The sequence below is a fragment of the Primulina eburnea genome, chromosome 11, assembly GCF_022965805.1.
Source record: "Primulina eburnea isolate SZY01 chromosome 11, ASM2296580v1, whole genome shotgun sequence".
In the NCBI taxonomy this organism is placed as follows: domain Eukaryota; kingdom Viridiplantae; phylum Streptophyta; class Magnoliopsida; order Lamiales; family Gesneriaceae; genus Primulina; species Primulina eburnea.
The window spans coordinates 26,673,954-26,690,848 of record NC_133111.1 but is presented as its reverse complement, the minus strand read 5'-3'; the positions used below and the strand labels follow the sequence as shown (position 1 = coordinate 26,690,848).

The window sequence follows — 16,895 nt, the reverse complement described above, 5'->3', positions numbered from 1 at the left end:
TTTCCTATAATCCATGCACACACGCCAACCCGTAACAGTTCTAGTGGGAATCAACTCATTTTTTTCATTGGTAATAACAGTAATCCCACCCTTTTTAGGCACACATTGCACAGGACTTACCCACGCACTATCAGAGATAGGATAGATAATACCTGCATCCAGAAGTTTGATCGTTTCAGCTTTTACGACCTCCTGCATCTTTGGATTGAGTCTCCTTTGAGGTTGTGCTAGAGGTGAGTATTTATCCTCCATCAGAATTTTGTGCATGCAGATCGAAGGACTTATCCCCTTGATGTCCGCAACTTTCCAAGCGAATGCTCCTCTATGCTCCTTAAGGACTTCTAAGAGCTTACTCTCCATATCATCTGTCAAAGAAGAAGAAATAATAACAGGCAGTTTATTATTTTCTCCTAGATATACGTACTTGAGATGTGGAGGTAGTGGTTTGAGCTCCAAAGTAGGTGGCTCCTCTAGGCTCGACTTTTGAGGCATTAAATCTTTTCTGTCTCCCAATTCCTCTAGTCGAAGCCTCACTTGCTTTCTCCAAGGTGGAATGGCATTCAAGTGAGCTACCATCTCCATCTTTTCCTCGTCTAACTCGTCCTCCTGCTTTTCCGTAGTGAGAGTGGCCTCCAATGGTTCTTGCAATCCATCCTGCACAAAATCACAAACGAGAGAATCTAAGACATCAACACGAAAACAACTATCATTGTGCATTGTGTGCTTGAGAGTATTAAAGACATCAAAAATAATTTCTTCTTCTCCAACTCTCAGTCTCAATTTTCCCTCGTCAACATCTATCAGTGCTTTCCCTGTAGCCAGAAATGGTCTCCCTAAGATTAAAGGCATCTCTAAATCTTCCTCCATGTCAAGTACTACAAAATCTGCAGGAAAAATAAACTTATCCACTTTCACCAAGACATCTTCGATAATCCCACGTGGATACTTGACAGATCTGTCAGCCAGCTGCAATGACATCCTAGTTGGCTTGGGTTCACCCAATCCCAGTCTCCTAAACACAGAATAGGGCATCAAATTAATACTCGCACCAAGATCACATAGAGCTTTATGAAAATTAATATCACCAATAATGCAAGGTATAGAGAAACTCCCTGGATCTTTTTGCTTTGGAGGCATCTTGTTTTGAACTAAAGCGGAGCAATTTTCAGTCAAGTTCACAGTCATATGATCTTCTAGCTTCCGCTTATTCGCCAAGATATCTTTCAAGAATTTTGCATAACTTGGCATATTCAATAAGGCATCAGCAAAAGGAATGTTAATATGCAGTTTTTTGAATACCTCAAGAAATTTACCAAAAGGTGGAGGGATAACAATTTTATTCGGTGCAGTAGGTGTAAATGTAGAGTTAGAAGACTTACCTCCTTGATGTTCCACCTCATCCTCACCATGCTTGGTCCTTTCCTCATTAGACTCGAGTGCTCTTCCACTACGCAATTCCACAGCTTTCACTTGCTCTCTCGGGTTAGTCTCCGTGTTGCTTGGCAAAGTTCCTTGCTCCCTATTAGCAATTAACTTAGCCAACTGCCCAATTTGATTCTCTAACCCCTTTATGGATGCATCCTGATTCTGAAATCTCGTCTCGGTTGCTGAAATAAATTTAGTCATCATTTGCTCTAAATTTGACTTCTCCTCCCTAGGCGGTTCTGGCTTGAATCCTTGGTGCATCCCATGTGGTGGACCTCTTTGTTGGCGGTTTTGGTTGTTTTGACCTCCCCACGAAAAGTTTGGGTGATTCCTCCATCCCGGATTATAAGAGTTTGAATAAGGGTCATTTCTAGGACGGTTCTGGAATCCCACGTGTTTTGCTCCCTCAGGCACATAGAATGGATTGCCATCTTGGCAATCCTGCACGTCATGCTCACCTCCACACTTATCACAGAAAATCTCTTGCAGACGCATAGCCGATCCACTCGCACTCATCCCATCAATCTTTCTGTTCAAAGCCTCTAACTGTGCTGACACCGCAGACAAATCAGTAACTTGATTAACTCCAGCACCTCGTTTCTGCCTATCGGAATGAGGATGATAGCTACTAGCAGCCATCTCCTCCAATAATTCATATCCTTCCTCAGCCGTTTTTCTCAGCAAGTTACCACAGGCAGCAGCATCTATCATGGTACGGTTAGGAGTAAGCAGACCGTAGTAAAAAGTTTGAACAACTAACCCAAGAGGTAGCTCATGGTGTGGACATCTCCTCAATAAATCCTTGTATCGCTCCCACGCCTCGTAAAGTGACTCAAGCTCATATTGAGCAAAAGTAGTAATGTCGGCTCTCAGCTTCATAGTCTTCGACGGAGGAAAGTACTTGATCAGGAATGCCTTCGCCATATCCTCCCATGTAGTGATAGACCCTACAGGCAAACAGTTTAACCACGCCTTAGCTTTATCTCTTAGTGAAAATGGAAATAAACGCAAACGAACAGCATCATCAGACACAGCATTAAACTTAAAAGTATCGCAAATTTCAAGAAAATCAGCTATATGAGAATTAGGGTCGTCAAGTGCACTTCCCCCAAATTGAACAGTGTTTTGAATCATCTGAATGATAGCTGGCTTGATCTCAAACTGGTTAGCTCGGATGACTGGTCTCACGATGCTTGGACGTGCTCCATCAAGAGACGGTTGTGCATAATCCATCATCGGTATACGGCGTGGCATCTCAATCCGTCTCTCATTTTGGCGGTCCGCCTCCTGCTCTTGTTCGTGCCTCTCCATTTGTTCCTTGAGTCTTTGCTGTTGTCTTCGGCGTCTAGCAGTGCGTTCGATCTCAGGGTCAAAAGGCTCAAGCTTAACTTCGAGTGATCTTCGCATGCACCACAAGAAAAATCTGCAACAGAATAGGAGTATCAACTAACAATAAAATAAATAATACTAAAGAATTTAAATGAAAAATAGAAAAATTGTGAATCAACAGTCCCCGGCAACGGCGCCAAAAACTTGAACGAGCAAAACTTGCACAGTGAATAGTCCCAAAATTTGTTTTATAAATGAAAGCTCGATTTAAAATATCGCAAGTGCACGATAGTCAAGTTATAATAAACGTAAGTGAATACGAGTATCGATCCACAAGGACTGCGTTACAATATTCTTATTTTCACTTCAATTTCTTTAGCAACGATAGATTGAGTTGGTGATTAAACTAAAGTGAATTTAATAACTAAAATGATTAAACTGCAAGAACAAATAATCAAGAAGTCAATGATTAAATTGGATGTAAATCAAATGAGAAGCGAATTTGTTGGGAATTATCAGTTCACCTACCGCTCGTGTTCAAATAATTATACTCGACTTTTACTCGTGCATTCGACGGAATTCCCTAGACTAATTAATATACTCTGTCGAGCTATATTAATACTAATCATAAACATGCAGTAATCAAGTATCCTCAATTATTTAACAGTTCACGATTGCATTACGCTCTATGGAATCCGCTAGCTTTCATCCGGGTGAATTATCACTATCGACACGTACCCAATTCCGTATATCTACTAAAATTGTAAATCCGTGGTCTATGCTTTTCGATCCTATTGTCAATTATTCTATCGAAATCATTAACAACATGAAATAATCAAAGGAAGTTAGCTAGACTTCAATTGAAATAAGAAAACACAAAAGCATAAACAAATCACTCATAAAAATGTCGATAAATAATGTTAAACAACGAGTACGGGGTAGGATCCCCTCAAATCCCAACAAATATAGAGTTTAGCCAACAAAATTCATAATAAAAATCAACAATCTATGCAAGAAATAAAAACTGAATAATTAAAATACTAAGGTTGACGATGGATGACGGCTGCGACGCTTGGAATTCTCGAGTTCTTCGAAAGTCTCTCTTGCTACTAGCCTTCCTCCCAAGAAAAAATGATGGAAAATATCAGAATAGTCTCTCAATCGGCGCCTCTCTCGTGTATTAGGTTATGGTGTAAGATAGAGTCCACAAAACTTGGAAACAAATCTTCCCGGATTGCGTCGCTCGCTAGGGCGGTCAAGATTGTCCGCTGGGGCGAGTGATTCTCGAATTAAAATTCCTGGCCGTGTCTTTGGTCTCGCTGGGGCGGTCACTTTTGACCGCCCTAGCGAGAGCTTCGCGCAAAATATTCTCGTTCACATCGATGGATTCGCTGGGGCGGTCATTTTTGACCGCCCTAGCGAAGGACTCGCGCAGAAACTCCTCGGCTGGGCCAATATGCTCGCTGGGGCGGTCACTTTTGACCGCCCTAGCGAGACCTCTTCGATGCTATGCAAATAAAATCCCACTTTTTGGTCCACTTCCTACAAAACCACCACAAAATACACGAGATCAGCCAAATGCTAAATAATGCTAAATGAATGCTAAATTAAACTAAACAAACTAATATGATGCATGAATGCGACTCAAAACCAACACTAAAAACACGTAAAAACGAGTCCTATCACCAACTCTCAACATATATCAATAATTCATAAGTCTCAACTCATAATCATCACCATAGTCATATGATACTATCCAAAATCTGCATAATTTAGTTCTAAACATGCTGAAATTCATAACAATTGCATATGACATCCGATAATCGATCCGATTGCGAATATATAGTCACTAACTTCACAAGAACACATATTCTAGTGTAATTCACCATTTCCCCAACATCAATATCTCAAATCATGCAGGAAATGAATGAAACTTACATATTCTTGTAGCTAGTGATGAGAGGAACTCAAAATCGAAATCGGATTAAAGTTTGGATGTAAAAATCTTGTACAAGTTAGCTTTAAAAAGAAAAGAGCCTTCCTTCTCCTTGAACCTTTCTCTCGGTGGTCTCAGCTGAAATGGGAAGGAAGAAGACACCTCCCTTATATATCTTGCATGGCCTACGACAAATGGCTTATTCTTTCCAGTACACATCTCGCGCATATGCGCGAGACCTACGGGTCTCGGCAATACAACACCTCGCGCATATGCGCGCTTCATCTCGCGCATATACGCCGAGGCTTCTGGAGGTGTCGCGCTGAAAGGGGATCGGTTACGGTGACCCGAAACGCAACGGAAGTTTAAAATTTAAAATTTTTAAGCAAAAATTTCGGCCACCATGATTGTGTGTAGCAAATACAATGAAAAACACATAATGTCATACATAGGGTGTTTTAGAAATTTTACCTATCAACCTCTTGAGGTTGATGATGGCTCCAACTTTGTTGTTAAACAACAAAGCTCTTGAATGGTATGAACAAGTCTACAAGCTCTCCAACCTCCAAAAATTAGGCCCACCACTTGCTAGGCAAATCCCCTCTTAATTTGCACTAGAAAATCAAGAGGATTTTTCAAAGAGAAGATTGTGTTTTCAACAAATTGAAGAACACAAAAGAAGAGAAAAATTTTTGAGAGGAAAAGCTCCAATATTATGGCCAAGTGTGTGTGTGTGTATGAGAGGAGTGAAGTCTTAACTTGGTTGTGGGAAAAGTTGGGAGAAAAAGTTGCATGCCTTTGCAATATTTTAATAAAAAGTATTCACAACCCTTCACCTCCCATGCATGCTTTGCATGTGGGCTTGTAACAATTTACAAGGGCCCATGGACTTTTATTTAAATTGTCTCAAACCCATTTGAGCCCAATTAGACTTTACTCGATTTTACTCAAGCCCACTAGTTAAATAATTATTTCAATTGGACTCTACAAGGCCCAATGATATTTAATTAATCCAACACTTGAATTAATTTATTTGTTTGGACTCTACTAGGCCCACTAGTGTTTAATTAATTCAACACTTGAATTAATTTAATTTAGTCCATAATAATGTTTATGAAATCATAATTTTCAAATACATTATTCACTTGGCCAAATTTTAATTTAGGAACACTTCCATAAATTAAAATTTATATTTCTCTCATAGAAGTCATACTTCTATTTTTCATTACGCTTATAAACTCATTTATAAGCCGTTCAACACATTGAACTATTTTACTTCTCATCAGGATTTAGAAATCAAGTACTTGTGTGGCCCTCAATGGTTCATTGATACAACTAGCCGTGGGTTCACATCTCCATTTGATTCGGACTAAACATGTCCTTATTCGAGCATACCCCAATTGCTCCATTCTTACTTAACAACTCCTTGATGATAAGAACGTCAGAACTCAAGTCTGATAGTACCCAACCAATCATGTTAAATGCCTAGCAGCATCGCTTACATGATTCCCTAGGTATCAAATGATAGTGCCTGCAAGAACCATTCAATTATGGTTAGCGTACAGTACGGTCCCTTCAACTCATATATCCCGACCGATTCGACAACCATTGGTTTATCGAGAGTTGTCAATGAATCGATACTATGTGTCATGTCGTAGTTGCATCGATAATGTAATCTATGAAACCCCTTTCATAATTACCACCATAATCTGATCAGAGATTTCAACCTACATACACATGATAACACATAGGATATCCATACCCGAAGGTAAGCGGTGAATCCCCGACTACAATGCATCGACTCCTATATGTTTCGACAGAACACCCAACCTTGCCACCTGATGACCCCATGAGAGTCGGTAAACAAGTCAAAGTGTAATTCTAGCACATAGAGTCTCAATGTTGTCCCGGGTAATAAGGACTAATGGTGTACACCATAAACTAGGACTTTTCCACTCGATAAGTGAGAACCACTTGGAAAGTCCTTTTATGGAGGGTTGTTCAGTGCACTCTACAAGGAGCACCTATCTGCATGTTCGGACATCACAATGTCCCCTACCAATGAAACAAGGTACTCACATCGCAGATACTAGTCTCTAACTCGAGCGGCCTATATCCTTCTTAGTGGCGGCTGAATCGACTAGGAACCGTTTAGAATATACAGTATTACAAATATGAGTTTCATGATACTCATCATATGAGCATCACATATTCTTTCTAGTATTTGTATATTCAAGGGCTTTATCTATGCAACTAGCATGGGTATACATATAAAGAAGTGCCAAAAAAGATAAATTCAAATATTATTAAAATAAAGACTGTTTATACATAGAGTTTAATCATGAACCCTCGGCCAACACTTGGCTCGACGGGCACCTACTCTAACACGCGTAGGGATGTAAATGAACCGAACTGTTCGCGAGTTTTTCGGATCTCGGCTCGTTAAAAAGCTCGTTCGGGCTCGTTCGTTAAGCTTATCGAGCCGAGCTTGAGCCTTATTTTGGGCTCGACAATTTTGTTGAGCCTAGCTTGAGATTAATGATGTTCGGCTCGTTAGCTCGGGAACATGTTCGATAATAGGTTCGTGAGCTCGAGCTCGAGCTCGGCTCGTTTAGCTGGCTCATGAGCTCGAGCTCGAGCTCGGCTCGTTTAAGTGGTTGATGGGCGAAAAAAACGGAAATATCAGCGACGGTTTTTACTAAACCGTCGCTATATAGCGACGGTCTGCATTAAAACCGTCGCATATTAAAATAAGCGACGGTTTATTAAAACCCGTCGCTATTATAGCGACGATTTACATCAAACCGTCACTATAATAGCGACTGTTATGAATAAACCGTCGTCGATTAATATAAGCGACGATTTTAGCAAACCGTCGCTAATGGCAATGGTTTTGTGGTTTAGGGTTTAGGGTTTAGGGTTCAGGGTTTTAGCAAACTGTCTATAAATTGTCGCATTTAGAGTCGTTTGTAACATTTGCACTTAGTCATCCTGAGTGTTTATTAAATAGATATATCCGTTGTCCTTACAATCGAAAAAAATGTCAGAACAAACCATATTTAGACGAAATTACAAACCATTTGTGTTTCCTAATAAAAAGTACAACATTGTTGATGTCAATCGAAAAAGAGTCTTCGATACTACGAACCATTTGTGTTTCTTACGCAAGCCTCGCAAGTTGTGTATTTGACTTATCCAACAACGAAGAGAGCAGAATCAGATTTGATGCATGTGAGTACTCTACGTAGGCGAGCTTATGTCACTGATGTTGAGCCAAATACTGAGCATAATCAAATTGATGCGAACGATGCATTTCAAAACAACGAAAGTGGACCTCATGACATCTCAACTCAATTTCTTTTATCGTCTCAAAATCTAGTCGATGTTAATGTTATGTACGACAACGAAATTGATTTGAACTGAAAGTGAAACAGAAGAGATTCAATATTCGAGCGACGATGTTCGTGACATTTATTGAATTGTACTTTGGAAAAAATATATATTTCATTAATTATAAATGTTAATGTTTTACAATTATTGAATTTCTTTAGCGAGCACGACATGGCAGAGATCCAACGTCATCGAAGCTACACGTTCACACACATCGACATGCAGATGGATCTTTCGTTGACACGCGATCCTGCCTGCTCCATGTAAGTTTATTCAATTTCGTTATTCTCATCAACGTTACATTAAGAAAATTCAATTTGATTCATTTTAAATCAACATCACAGGAGGAGATGGAGCGCTACATGGCTGATTCATTTTGTATGAAACACTTGTATTATTATTTGCAGATTAATAATATGATTACATTTCTCAAATTTTGTTAATTTTTTTCGATTATACAGTACAATATATTTTTATTTCAGATTTAAATAATTATAACATTTAAAAAAACAATTAGCGACGATTTTTTGTTCAAACCGTCGCGATATTAGCGACGTTTTATAAAACCCGTCGCTAATGGCGACGGGTTTAACATACCGTCGCTAAAATAGCGACGGTGAAACGTCGCCGATCTAGATCGGCGACGTTATGCGTAACCGTCGCTGTTGGCGACGGTTTAAGAAAAACGTCGCCGATCTAGATCGGCGACGTTTTTGTCAATACCTGTCGCTATTAGCGACGCTTTTACTCAAAATCCGTCGCTATTAGCGAACCGCCATTATCGAGCCGAGCTCGAGCCGAGCCCGAGCGTCATAATTTCCGAACGAGCCGAGCCCGAGCTTCAAACCTAAGGCTCGTAACGAGCCAGAGCCGAGCCCGAGCCGGAAAAATAGTTAAACGAGCCGAGCCCGAGCCAGCTACTGTTTGGCTCGGCTCGGCTCATTTACATCCCTAAACACGCGCATATGCGCGCCTTCTCTCGTGCATGTGCGCCAATGTCTCTGGACGTGTCGCGCATATGCGCGCCTTTTCTAGCCTTGTATCGCTCCACGCCTCGTAAAGTGACTCAAGCTCAATTGAGCAAAAGTAGTAATGTCGGCTCTCAGCTTCATAGTCTTCGACGGAGGAAAGTACTTGATCAGGAATGCCTCGCCTATCCTCCCATGTAGTGATAGACCCTACAGGCAAACAGTTTAACCACGCCTTAGCTTATCTCTTAGTGAAAATGGAAATAAACGCAAACGACAGCATCATCAGACACAGCATTAAACTTAAAAGTATCGCAAATTTCAAGAAAATCAGCTATATGAGAAAGGGTCGTCAAGTGCACTTCCCCCAAATGAACAGTGTTTGATCATCTGAATGATAGTGGCTTGATCCAAACTGGTTAGCCTGGATGACTGGTCTCACGATGCTTGGACGTGCTCCATCAAGAGACGGTTGTGCATAATCCATCATCGGTAACGGCGTGGATCTCAATCCGTCTCTCATTTGGCGGTCCCTCGCTCTTTGTTCGTGCCTCCCATTTGTTCCTTGAGTCTTTGCTGTTGTTCTCGTCGCGTCTAGCAGTGCGTCGATCTCAGGTCAAAAGGCTCAAGCTTAACTTCGAGGGATCTTCGCATGCACCACAAAAAAATCTGCAACAGAAGGAGTATCAACTAACAATAAAATAAATAATAATAAGAATTAAATGAAAAAGAAAATTGTGAATCAACAGTCCCCGGCAACGGCGCCAAAAACTTGAACGAGCAAAACTTGCACAGTGAATAGTCCCAAAATTGTTTATAAATGAAAGCTCGATTAAAAATATCGCAAGTGCACGATAGTCAAGTTATAATAAACGTAAGTGAATACGAGTATCGATCCACAAGGACTGCGTTACAATATCTTATTTTCACTTCAATTTCTTTAGCAACGATAGATTGAGTTGGTGATTAAACTAAAGTGAATTTAATAACTAAAATGATTAAACTGCAAGAACAAATAATCAAGAAGTCAATGATTAAATTGGATGTAAATCAAATGAGAAGCGAATTTGTTGAGAATTATCAGTTCACCTACCGCTCGTGTTCAAATAATTATACTCGACTTTTACTCGTGCATTCGACGGAATTCCCTAGACTAATTAATATACTCTGTCGAGCTATATTAATACTAATCATAAACATGCAGTAATCAAGTATCCCAATTATTTAACAGTCACGATTGCATTAGCTCTATGGAATCCGCTAGCTTTCACCGGGTGAATTATCACTATCGACACGTACCCAATTCCGATATCTACTAAAATTGTAAATCCGTGGTCTATGCTTTTGGATCCTATTGTCAATTATTCTATGAAATCATTACAACAACAGGAAATAACAAAGGAAGTTAGCTAGACTCAATTGAAATAAGAAAACACAAAAGCAAAACAAATCACTCATAAAAAGTCGATAAATAATGTTAAAACAACGAGTACGGGGTAGGATCCCCTCAAATCCCAACAAATATAGAGTTTAGCCAACAAATTCATAATAAAAATCAACAATCTATGCAAGAAATAAAAACTGAATAATTAAAATACTAAGGTTGACGATGGATGACGGCTGCGACGCTGGGAATCTCGAGTTCTTCGAAAGTCTCTCTTGCTACTAGCCTTCCTCCCAAGAAAAAATGATGAAAAATATCAGAATAGTCTCCTCAATCGGCGCCTCTCTGTGATTAGGTTATGGTGTAAGATAGAGTCCACAAAACTGGAAACAAATCTTCCGGATTGCGTCGCTCGCTAGGGCGGTCAAGATTGTCCGCTGGGGCGAGTGATTCTCGAATTAAAATTCCTGGCCGTGTCTTTGGTCTCGCTGGGGCGGTCACTTTGACCGCCCAGCGAGAGCTTCGCGCAAAATATCCGTTCACATCGATGGATTCGCTGGGGCGGTCATTTTTGACCGCCCTAGCGAAGGACCGCGCAGAAACTCCTCGGCTGGGCCAATAGCTCGCTGGGGCGGTCACTTTTGACCGCCCTAGCGAGACCTCTTCGATGCATGCAAATAAAATCCCACTTTTTGGTCCACTTCCTACAAAACCACCACAAATACACGAGATCACCCAAATGCTAAATAATGCTAAATGAATGCTAAATTAAACTAAACAAACTAATATGATGCATGAATGCGACCAAAACCAACACAAAAACACGTAAAAACGAGTCCTATCACCAACTCTCAACATATATCAATAATTCATAAGTCTCAACCAATCATCACCATAGTCATATGATACTATCCAAAATCTGCATAATTTAGTTCTAAACATGCTGAAATTCATAACAATTGCATATGACATCCGATAATGATCCGATTGCGAATATATAGTCACTAACTTCACAAAACACATATCTAGTGTAATTCACCATTTCCCCAACATCAATATCTCAAATCATGCAGGAAATGAATGAAACTTACATACTTGTAGCTAGTGATGAGAGGAACCAAAATCGAAATCGGATTAAAGTTTGGATGTAAAAATCTTGTACAAGTTAGCTTTAAAAGAAAAGAGCCTCCTTCTCCTTGAACCTTTCTCTCGGTGGTCTCAGCTGAAATGGGAAGGAAGAAGACACCTCCCTATATATCTTGCATGGCCTACGACAAATGGCTTATCTTTCCAGAACACATCCGCGCATATGCGCGAGACCTACGGGTCTCGGCAATACAACACCTCGCGCAATGCGCGCTTCACTCGCGCATATACGCCGAGGCTTCTGGAGGTGTCGCGCTGAAAGGGGATCGGTTACGGTGACCCGAAACGCAACGGAAGTTTAAAATTTAAAATTTTTAAGCAAAAATTCGGCCACCATGAGTGGTGTAGCAAATACAATGAAAAACACATAATGTCATACATAGGGTGTTTTAGAAATTTACCTATCAACCTTTGAGGTTGATGATGGCTCCAACTTTGTTGTTAAACAACAAAGCTCTTGAAGGGTATGAACAAGTCTACAAGCTCTCCAACTCCAAAAATTAGGCCACCACTTGCTAGGCAAATCCCCTCTTAATTTGCACTAGAAAATCAGAGGATTTTCAAAGAGAAGATTGTGTTTCAACAAATTGAAGAACACAAAAGAAGAGAAAAATTTTTGAGAGGAAAAGCTCCAATATTAGGCCAAGTTGTGGGTGTGTGTATGAGAGGAGTGAAGTCTTAACTTGGTTGTGGGAAAAGTTGGGAGAAAAAGTTGCATGCCTTTGCAAATTTTAATAAAAAGTATTCACAACCCTTCACCTCCCATGCATGCTTGCATGTGGGCTTGTAACAATTTACAAGGGCCCATGGACTTTTATTTAAATTGTCTCAAACCCATTTGAGCCCAATTAGACTTTACTCATTTTACTCAAGCCCACTAGTTAATAATTATTTCAATTGGACTCTACAAGGCCCAATGATATTTAATTAATCCAACACTTGAATTAATTTATTTGTTTGGACTCTACTAGGCCCACTAGTGTTTAATTAATCAACACTTGAATTAATTTAATTTAGTCCATAATAATGTTATGAAATCTAATTTTCAAATACATTATTCACTTGGCCAAATTTTAATTTAGGAACACTCCATAAATTAAAATATATTTCTCTCATAAAAGTCATACTTCTATTTTTCATTACGCTTATAAACTCATTTAAAGCCGTTCAACACATTGAACTATTTTACTTCTCATCAGGATTAGAAATCAAGTACTTGTGGGGCCCTCAATGGTTCATTGATACAACTAGCCGTGGTTTCACATCTCCATTTGATTCGGACTAAACATGTCCTTACGAGCATACCCCAATTGCTCCATTCTTACTAACAACTCCTTGATGATAAGAACGTCAGAACTCAAGTCTGATAGTACCCAACCAATCATGTTAAATGCCTAGCAGCATCGCTTACATGATTCCCTAGGTATCAAATGATAGTGCCTGCAAGAACCATTCAATATGGTTAGCGTACAGTACGGTTCCCTTCAACTCATATCCCGACCGATTCGAAAACCATTGGTTTATCGAGAGTGTCAATGAATCGATACTATGTGTCATGTCGTAGTTGCATCGATAATGAATCTATGAAACCCCTTTCATAATTACCACCATAATCGATCAGAGATTTCAACCTACATACACATGATAACACATAGGATACCATACCCGAAGGTAAGCGGTGAATCCCCGACTACAATGCATCGACTCCTAATGTTTCGACAGAACACCCACCTTGCCACCTGATGACCCCATGAGAGTCGGTAAACAAGTCAAAGTGTAATCTAGCACATAGAGTCTCAATGTTGTCCCGGGTAATAAGGACTAATGGTGTCACAATAAACTAGGACTTTTCCACTCGATAAGTGAGAACCACTTGGAAAGTCCTTGAAACTTCAAGAAAATTCTCAATCATGTCATGAAAATAGCGGTCATGCATCTTTGAAATGTAGCAGGTGCATTGCATAGACCAAAGGGCATACGTCTAAACGCAAAAGTACCATAAGGGCAAGTGAATGTAGTTTTCTCTTGGTCCTCAGGTGCAATTGTAGATTTGATTGTATCCCGAATATCCATCCAAAAAATAGTAAAATTCATGACCGGCTAATCGTTCAATCATTTGATCAATAAATGGCAGGGGGAAGTGATCTTTACGAGTTGCATCATTTAATTTCCTATAATCCATGCACACACGCCAACCCGTAACAGTTCTAGTGGGAATCAACTCATTTTTTTCATTGGTAATAACAGTAATCCCACCCTTTTTAGGCACACATTGCACAGGACTTACCCACGCACTATCAGAGATAGGATAGATAATACCTGCATCCAGAAGTTTGATCGTTTCAGCTTTTACGACCTCCTGCATCTTTGGATTGAGTCTCCTTTGAGGTTGTGCTAGAGGTGAGTATTTATCCTCCATCAGAATTTTGTGCATGCAGATCGAAGGACTTATCCCCTTGATGTCCGCAACTTTCCAAGCGAATGCTCCTCTATGCTCCTTAAGGACTTCTAAGAGCTTACTCTCCATATCATCTGTCAAAGAAGAAGAAATAATAACAGGCAGTTTATTATTTTCTCCTAGATATACGTACTTGAGATGTGGAGGTAGTGGTTTGAGCTCCAAAGTAGGTGGCTCCTCTAGGCTCGACTTTTGAGGCATTAAATCTTTTCTGTCTCCCAATTCCTCTAGTCGAAGCCTCACTTGCTTTCTCCAAGGTGGAATGGCATTCAAGTGAGCTACCATCTCCATCTTTTCCTCGTCTAACTCGTCCTCCTGCTTTTCCGTAGTGAGAGTGGCCTCCAATGGTTCTTGCAATCCATCCTGCACAAAATCACAAACGAGAGAATCTAAGACATCAACACGAAAACAACTATCATTGTGCATTGTGTGCTTGAGAGTATTAAAGACATCAAAAATAATTTCTTCTTCTCCAACTCTCAGTCTCAATTTTCCCTCGTCAACATCTATCAGTGCTTTCCCTGTAGCCAGAAATGGTCTCCCTAAGATTAAAGGCATCTCTAAATCTTCCTCCATGTCAAGTACTACAAAATCTGCAGGAAAAATAAACTTATCCACTTTCACCAAGACATCTTCGATAATCCCACGTGGATACTTGACAGATCTGTCAGCCAGCTGCAATGACATCCTAGTTGGCTTGGGTTCACCCAATCCCAGTCTCCTAAACACAGAATAGGGCATCAAATTAATACTCGCACCAAGATCACATAGAGCTTTATGAAAATTAATATCACCAATAATGCAAGGTATAGAGAAACTCCCTGGATCTTTTTGCTTTGGAGGCATCTTGTTTTGAACTAAAGCGGAGCAATTTTCAGTCAAGTTCACAGTCATATGATCTTCTAGCTTCCGCTTATTCGCCAAGATATCTTTCAAGAATTTGCATAACTTGGCATATTCAATAAGGCATCAGCAAAAGGAATGTTAATATGCAGTTTTTTGAATACCTCAAGAAATTTACCAAAAGGTGGAGGGATAACAATTTTATTCGGTGCAGTAGGTGTAAATGTAGAGTTAGAAGACTTACCTCCTTGATGTTCCACCTCATCCTCACCATGCTTGGTCCTTTCCTCATTAGACTCGAGTGCTCTTCCACTACCCAATTCCACAGCTTTCACTTGCTCTCTCGGGTTAGTCTCCGTGTTGCTTGGCAAAGTTCCTTGCTCCCTATTAGCAATTAACTTAGCCAACTGCCCAATTTGATTCTCTAACCCCTTTATGGATGCATCCTGATTCTGAAATCTCGTCTCGGTTGCTGAAATAAATTTAGTCATCATTTGCTCTAAATTTGACTTCTCCTCCCTAGGCGGTTCTGGCTTGAATCCTTGGTGCATCCCATGTGGTGGACCTCTTTGTTGGCGGTTTTGGTTGTTTTGACCTCCCCACGAAAAGTTTGGGTGATTCCTCCATCCCGGATTATAAGAGTTTGAATAAGGGTCATTTCTAGGACGGTTCTGGAATCCCACGTGTTTTGCTCCCTCAGGCACATAGAATGGATTGCCATCTTGGCAATCCTGCACGTCATGCTCACCTCCACACTTATCACAGAAAATCTCTTGCAGACGCATAGCCGATCCACTCGCACTCATCCCATCAATCTTTCTGTTCAAAGCCTCTAACTGTGCTGACACCGCAGACAAATCAGTAACTTGATTAACTCCAGCACCTCGTTTCTGCCTATCGGAATGAGGATGATAGCTACTAGCAGCCATCTCCTCCAATAATTCATATCCTTCCTCAGCCGTTTTTCTCAGCAAGTTACCACAGGCAGCAGCATCTATCATGGTACGGTTAGGAGTAAGCAGACCGTAGTAAAAAGTTTGAACAACTAACCCAAGAGGTAGCTCATGGTGTGGACATCTCCTCAATAAATCCTTGTATCGCTCCCACGCCTCGTAAAGTGACTCAAGCTCATATTGAGCAAAAGTAGTAATGTCGGCTCTCAGCTTCATAGTCTTCGACGGAGGAAAGTACTTGATCAGGAATGCCTTCGCCGTATCCTCCCATGTAGTGATAGACCCTACAGGCAAACAGTTTAACCACGCCTTAGCTTTATCTCTTAGTGAAAATGGAAATAAACGCAAACGAACAGCATCATCAGACACAGCATTAAACTTAAAAGTATCGCAAATTTCAAGAAAATCAGCTATATGAGAATTAGGGTCGTCAAGTGCACTTCCCCCAAATTGAACAGTGTTTTGAATCATCTGAATGATAGCTGGCTTGATCTCAAACTGGTTAGCTCGGATGACTGGTCTCACGATGCTTGGACGTGCTCCATCAAGAGACGGTTGTGCATAATCCATCATCGGTATACGGCGTGGCATCTCAATCCGTCTCTCATTTTGGCGGTCCGCCTCCTGCTCTTGTTCGTGCCTCTCCATTTGTTCCTTGAGTCTTTGCTGTTGTCTTCGGCGTCTAGCAGTGCGTTCGATCTCAGGGTCAAAAGGCTCAAGCTTAACTTCGAGTGATCTTCGCATGCACCACAAGAAAAATCTGCAACAGAATAGGAGTATCAACTAACAATAAAATAAATAATACTAAAGAATTTAAATGAAAAATAGAAAAATTGTGAATCAACAGTCCCCGGCAACGGCGTCAAAAACTTGAACGAGCAAAACTTGCACAGTGAATAGTCCCAAAATTTGTTTTATAAATGAAAGCTCGATTTAAAATATCGCAAGTGCACGATAGTCAAGTTATAATAAACGTAAGTGAATACGAGTATCGATCCACAAGGACTGCGTTACAATATTCTTATTTTCACTTCAATTTCTTTAGCAACGATAGATTGAGTTG

The 16,895-nt window shown here is 40.4% G+C and overlaps 1 protein-coding gene and 2 non-coding genes across 3 annotated transcripts; 2 read left to right on the top strand and 1 right to left on the bottom strand.

Moving 5' to 3' along the window:
• Positions 1–866: 866 nt before the first annotated feature.
• On the bottom strand, positions 867–2,892 carry LOC140805199 (uncharacterized). The gene is made up of 2 exons (XM_073161427.1): positions 1,380–2,892; positions 867–1,240 (listed from the first exon to the last, which is right to left on the bottom strand). The coding sequence occupies exons 1-2, from the start codon at positions 2,830–2,832 to the stop codon at positions 1,224–1,226; spliced, it is 1,470 nt and encodes a 489-aa protein (XP_073017528.1). The 5' UTR covers positions 2,833–2,892; the 3' UTR covers positions 867–1,223.
• On the top strand, positions 2,195–2,301 carry LOC140806452 (small nucleolar RNA R71). Its single transcript, XR_012112526.1, has one exon. It is a non-coding gene; the product is annotated as a small nucleolar RNA R71 (small nucleolar RNA).
• Positions 2,893–15,938: 13,046 nt separating the features above from the next.
• On the top strand, positions 15,939–16,045 carry LOC140806451 (small nucleolar RNA R71). The gene has a single exon (XR_012112525.1). It is a non-coding gene; the product is annotated as a small nucleolar RNA R71 (small nucleolar RNA).
• The last annotated feature ends 850 nt before the right edge of the window (positions 16,046–16,895 follow it).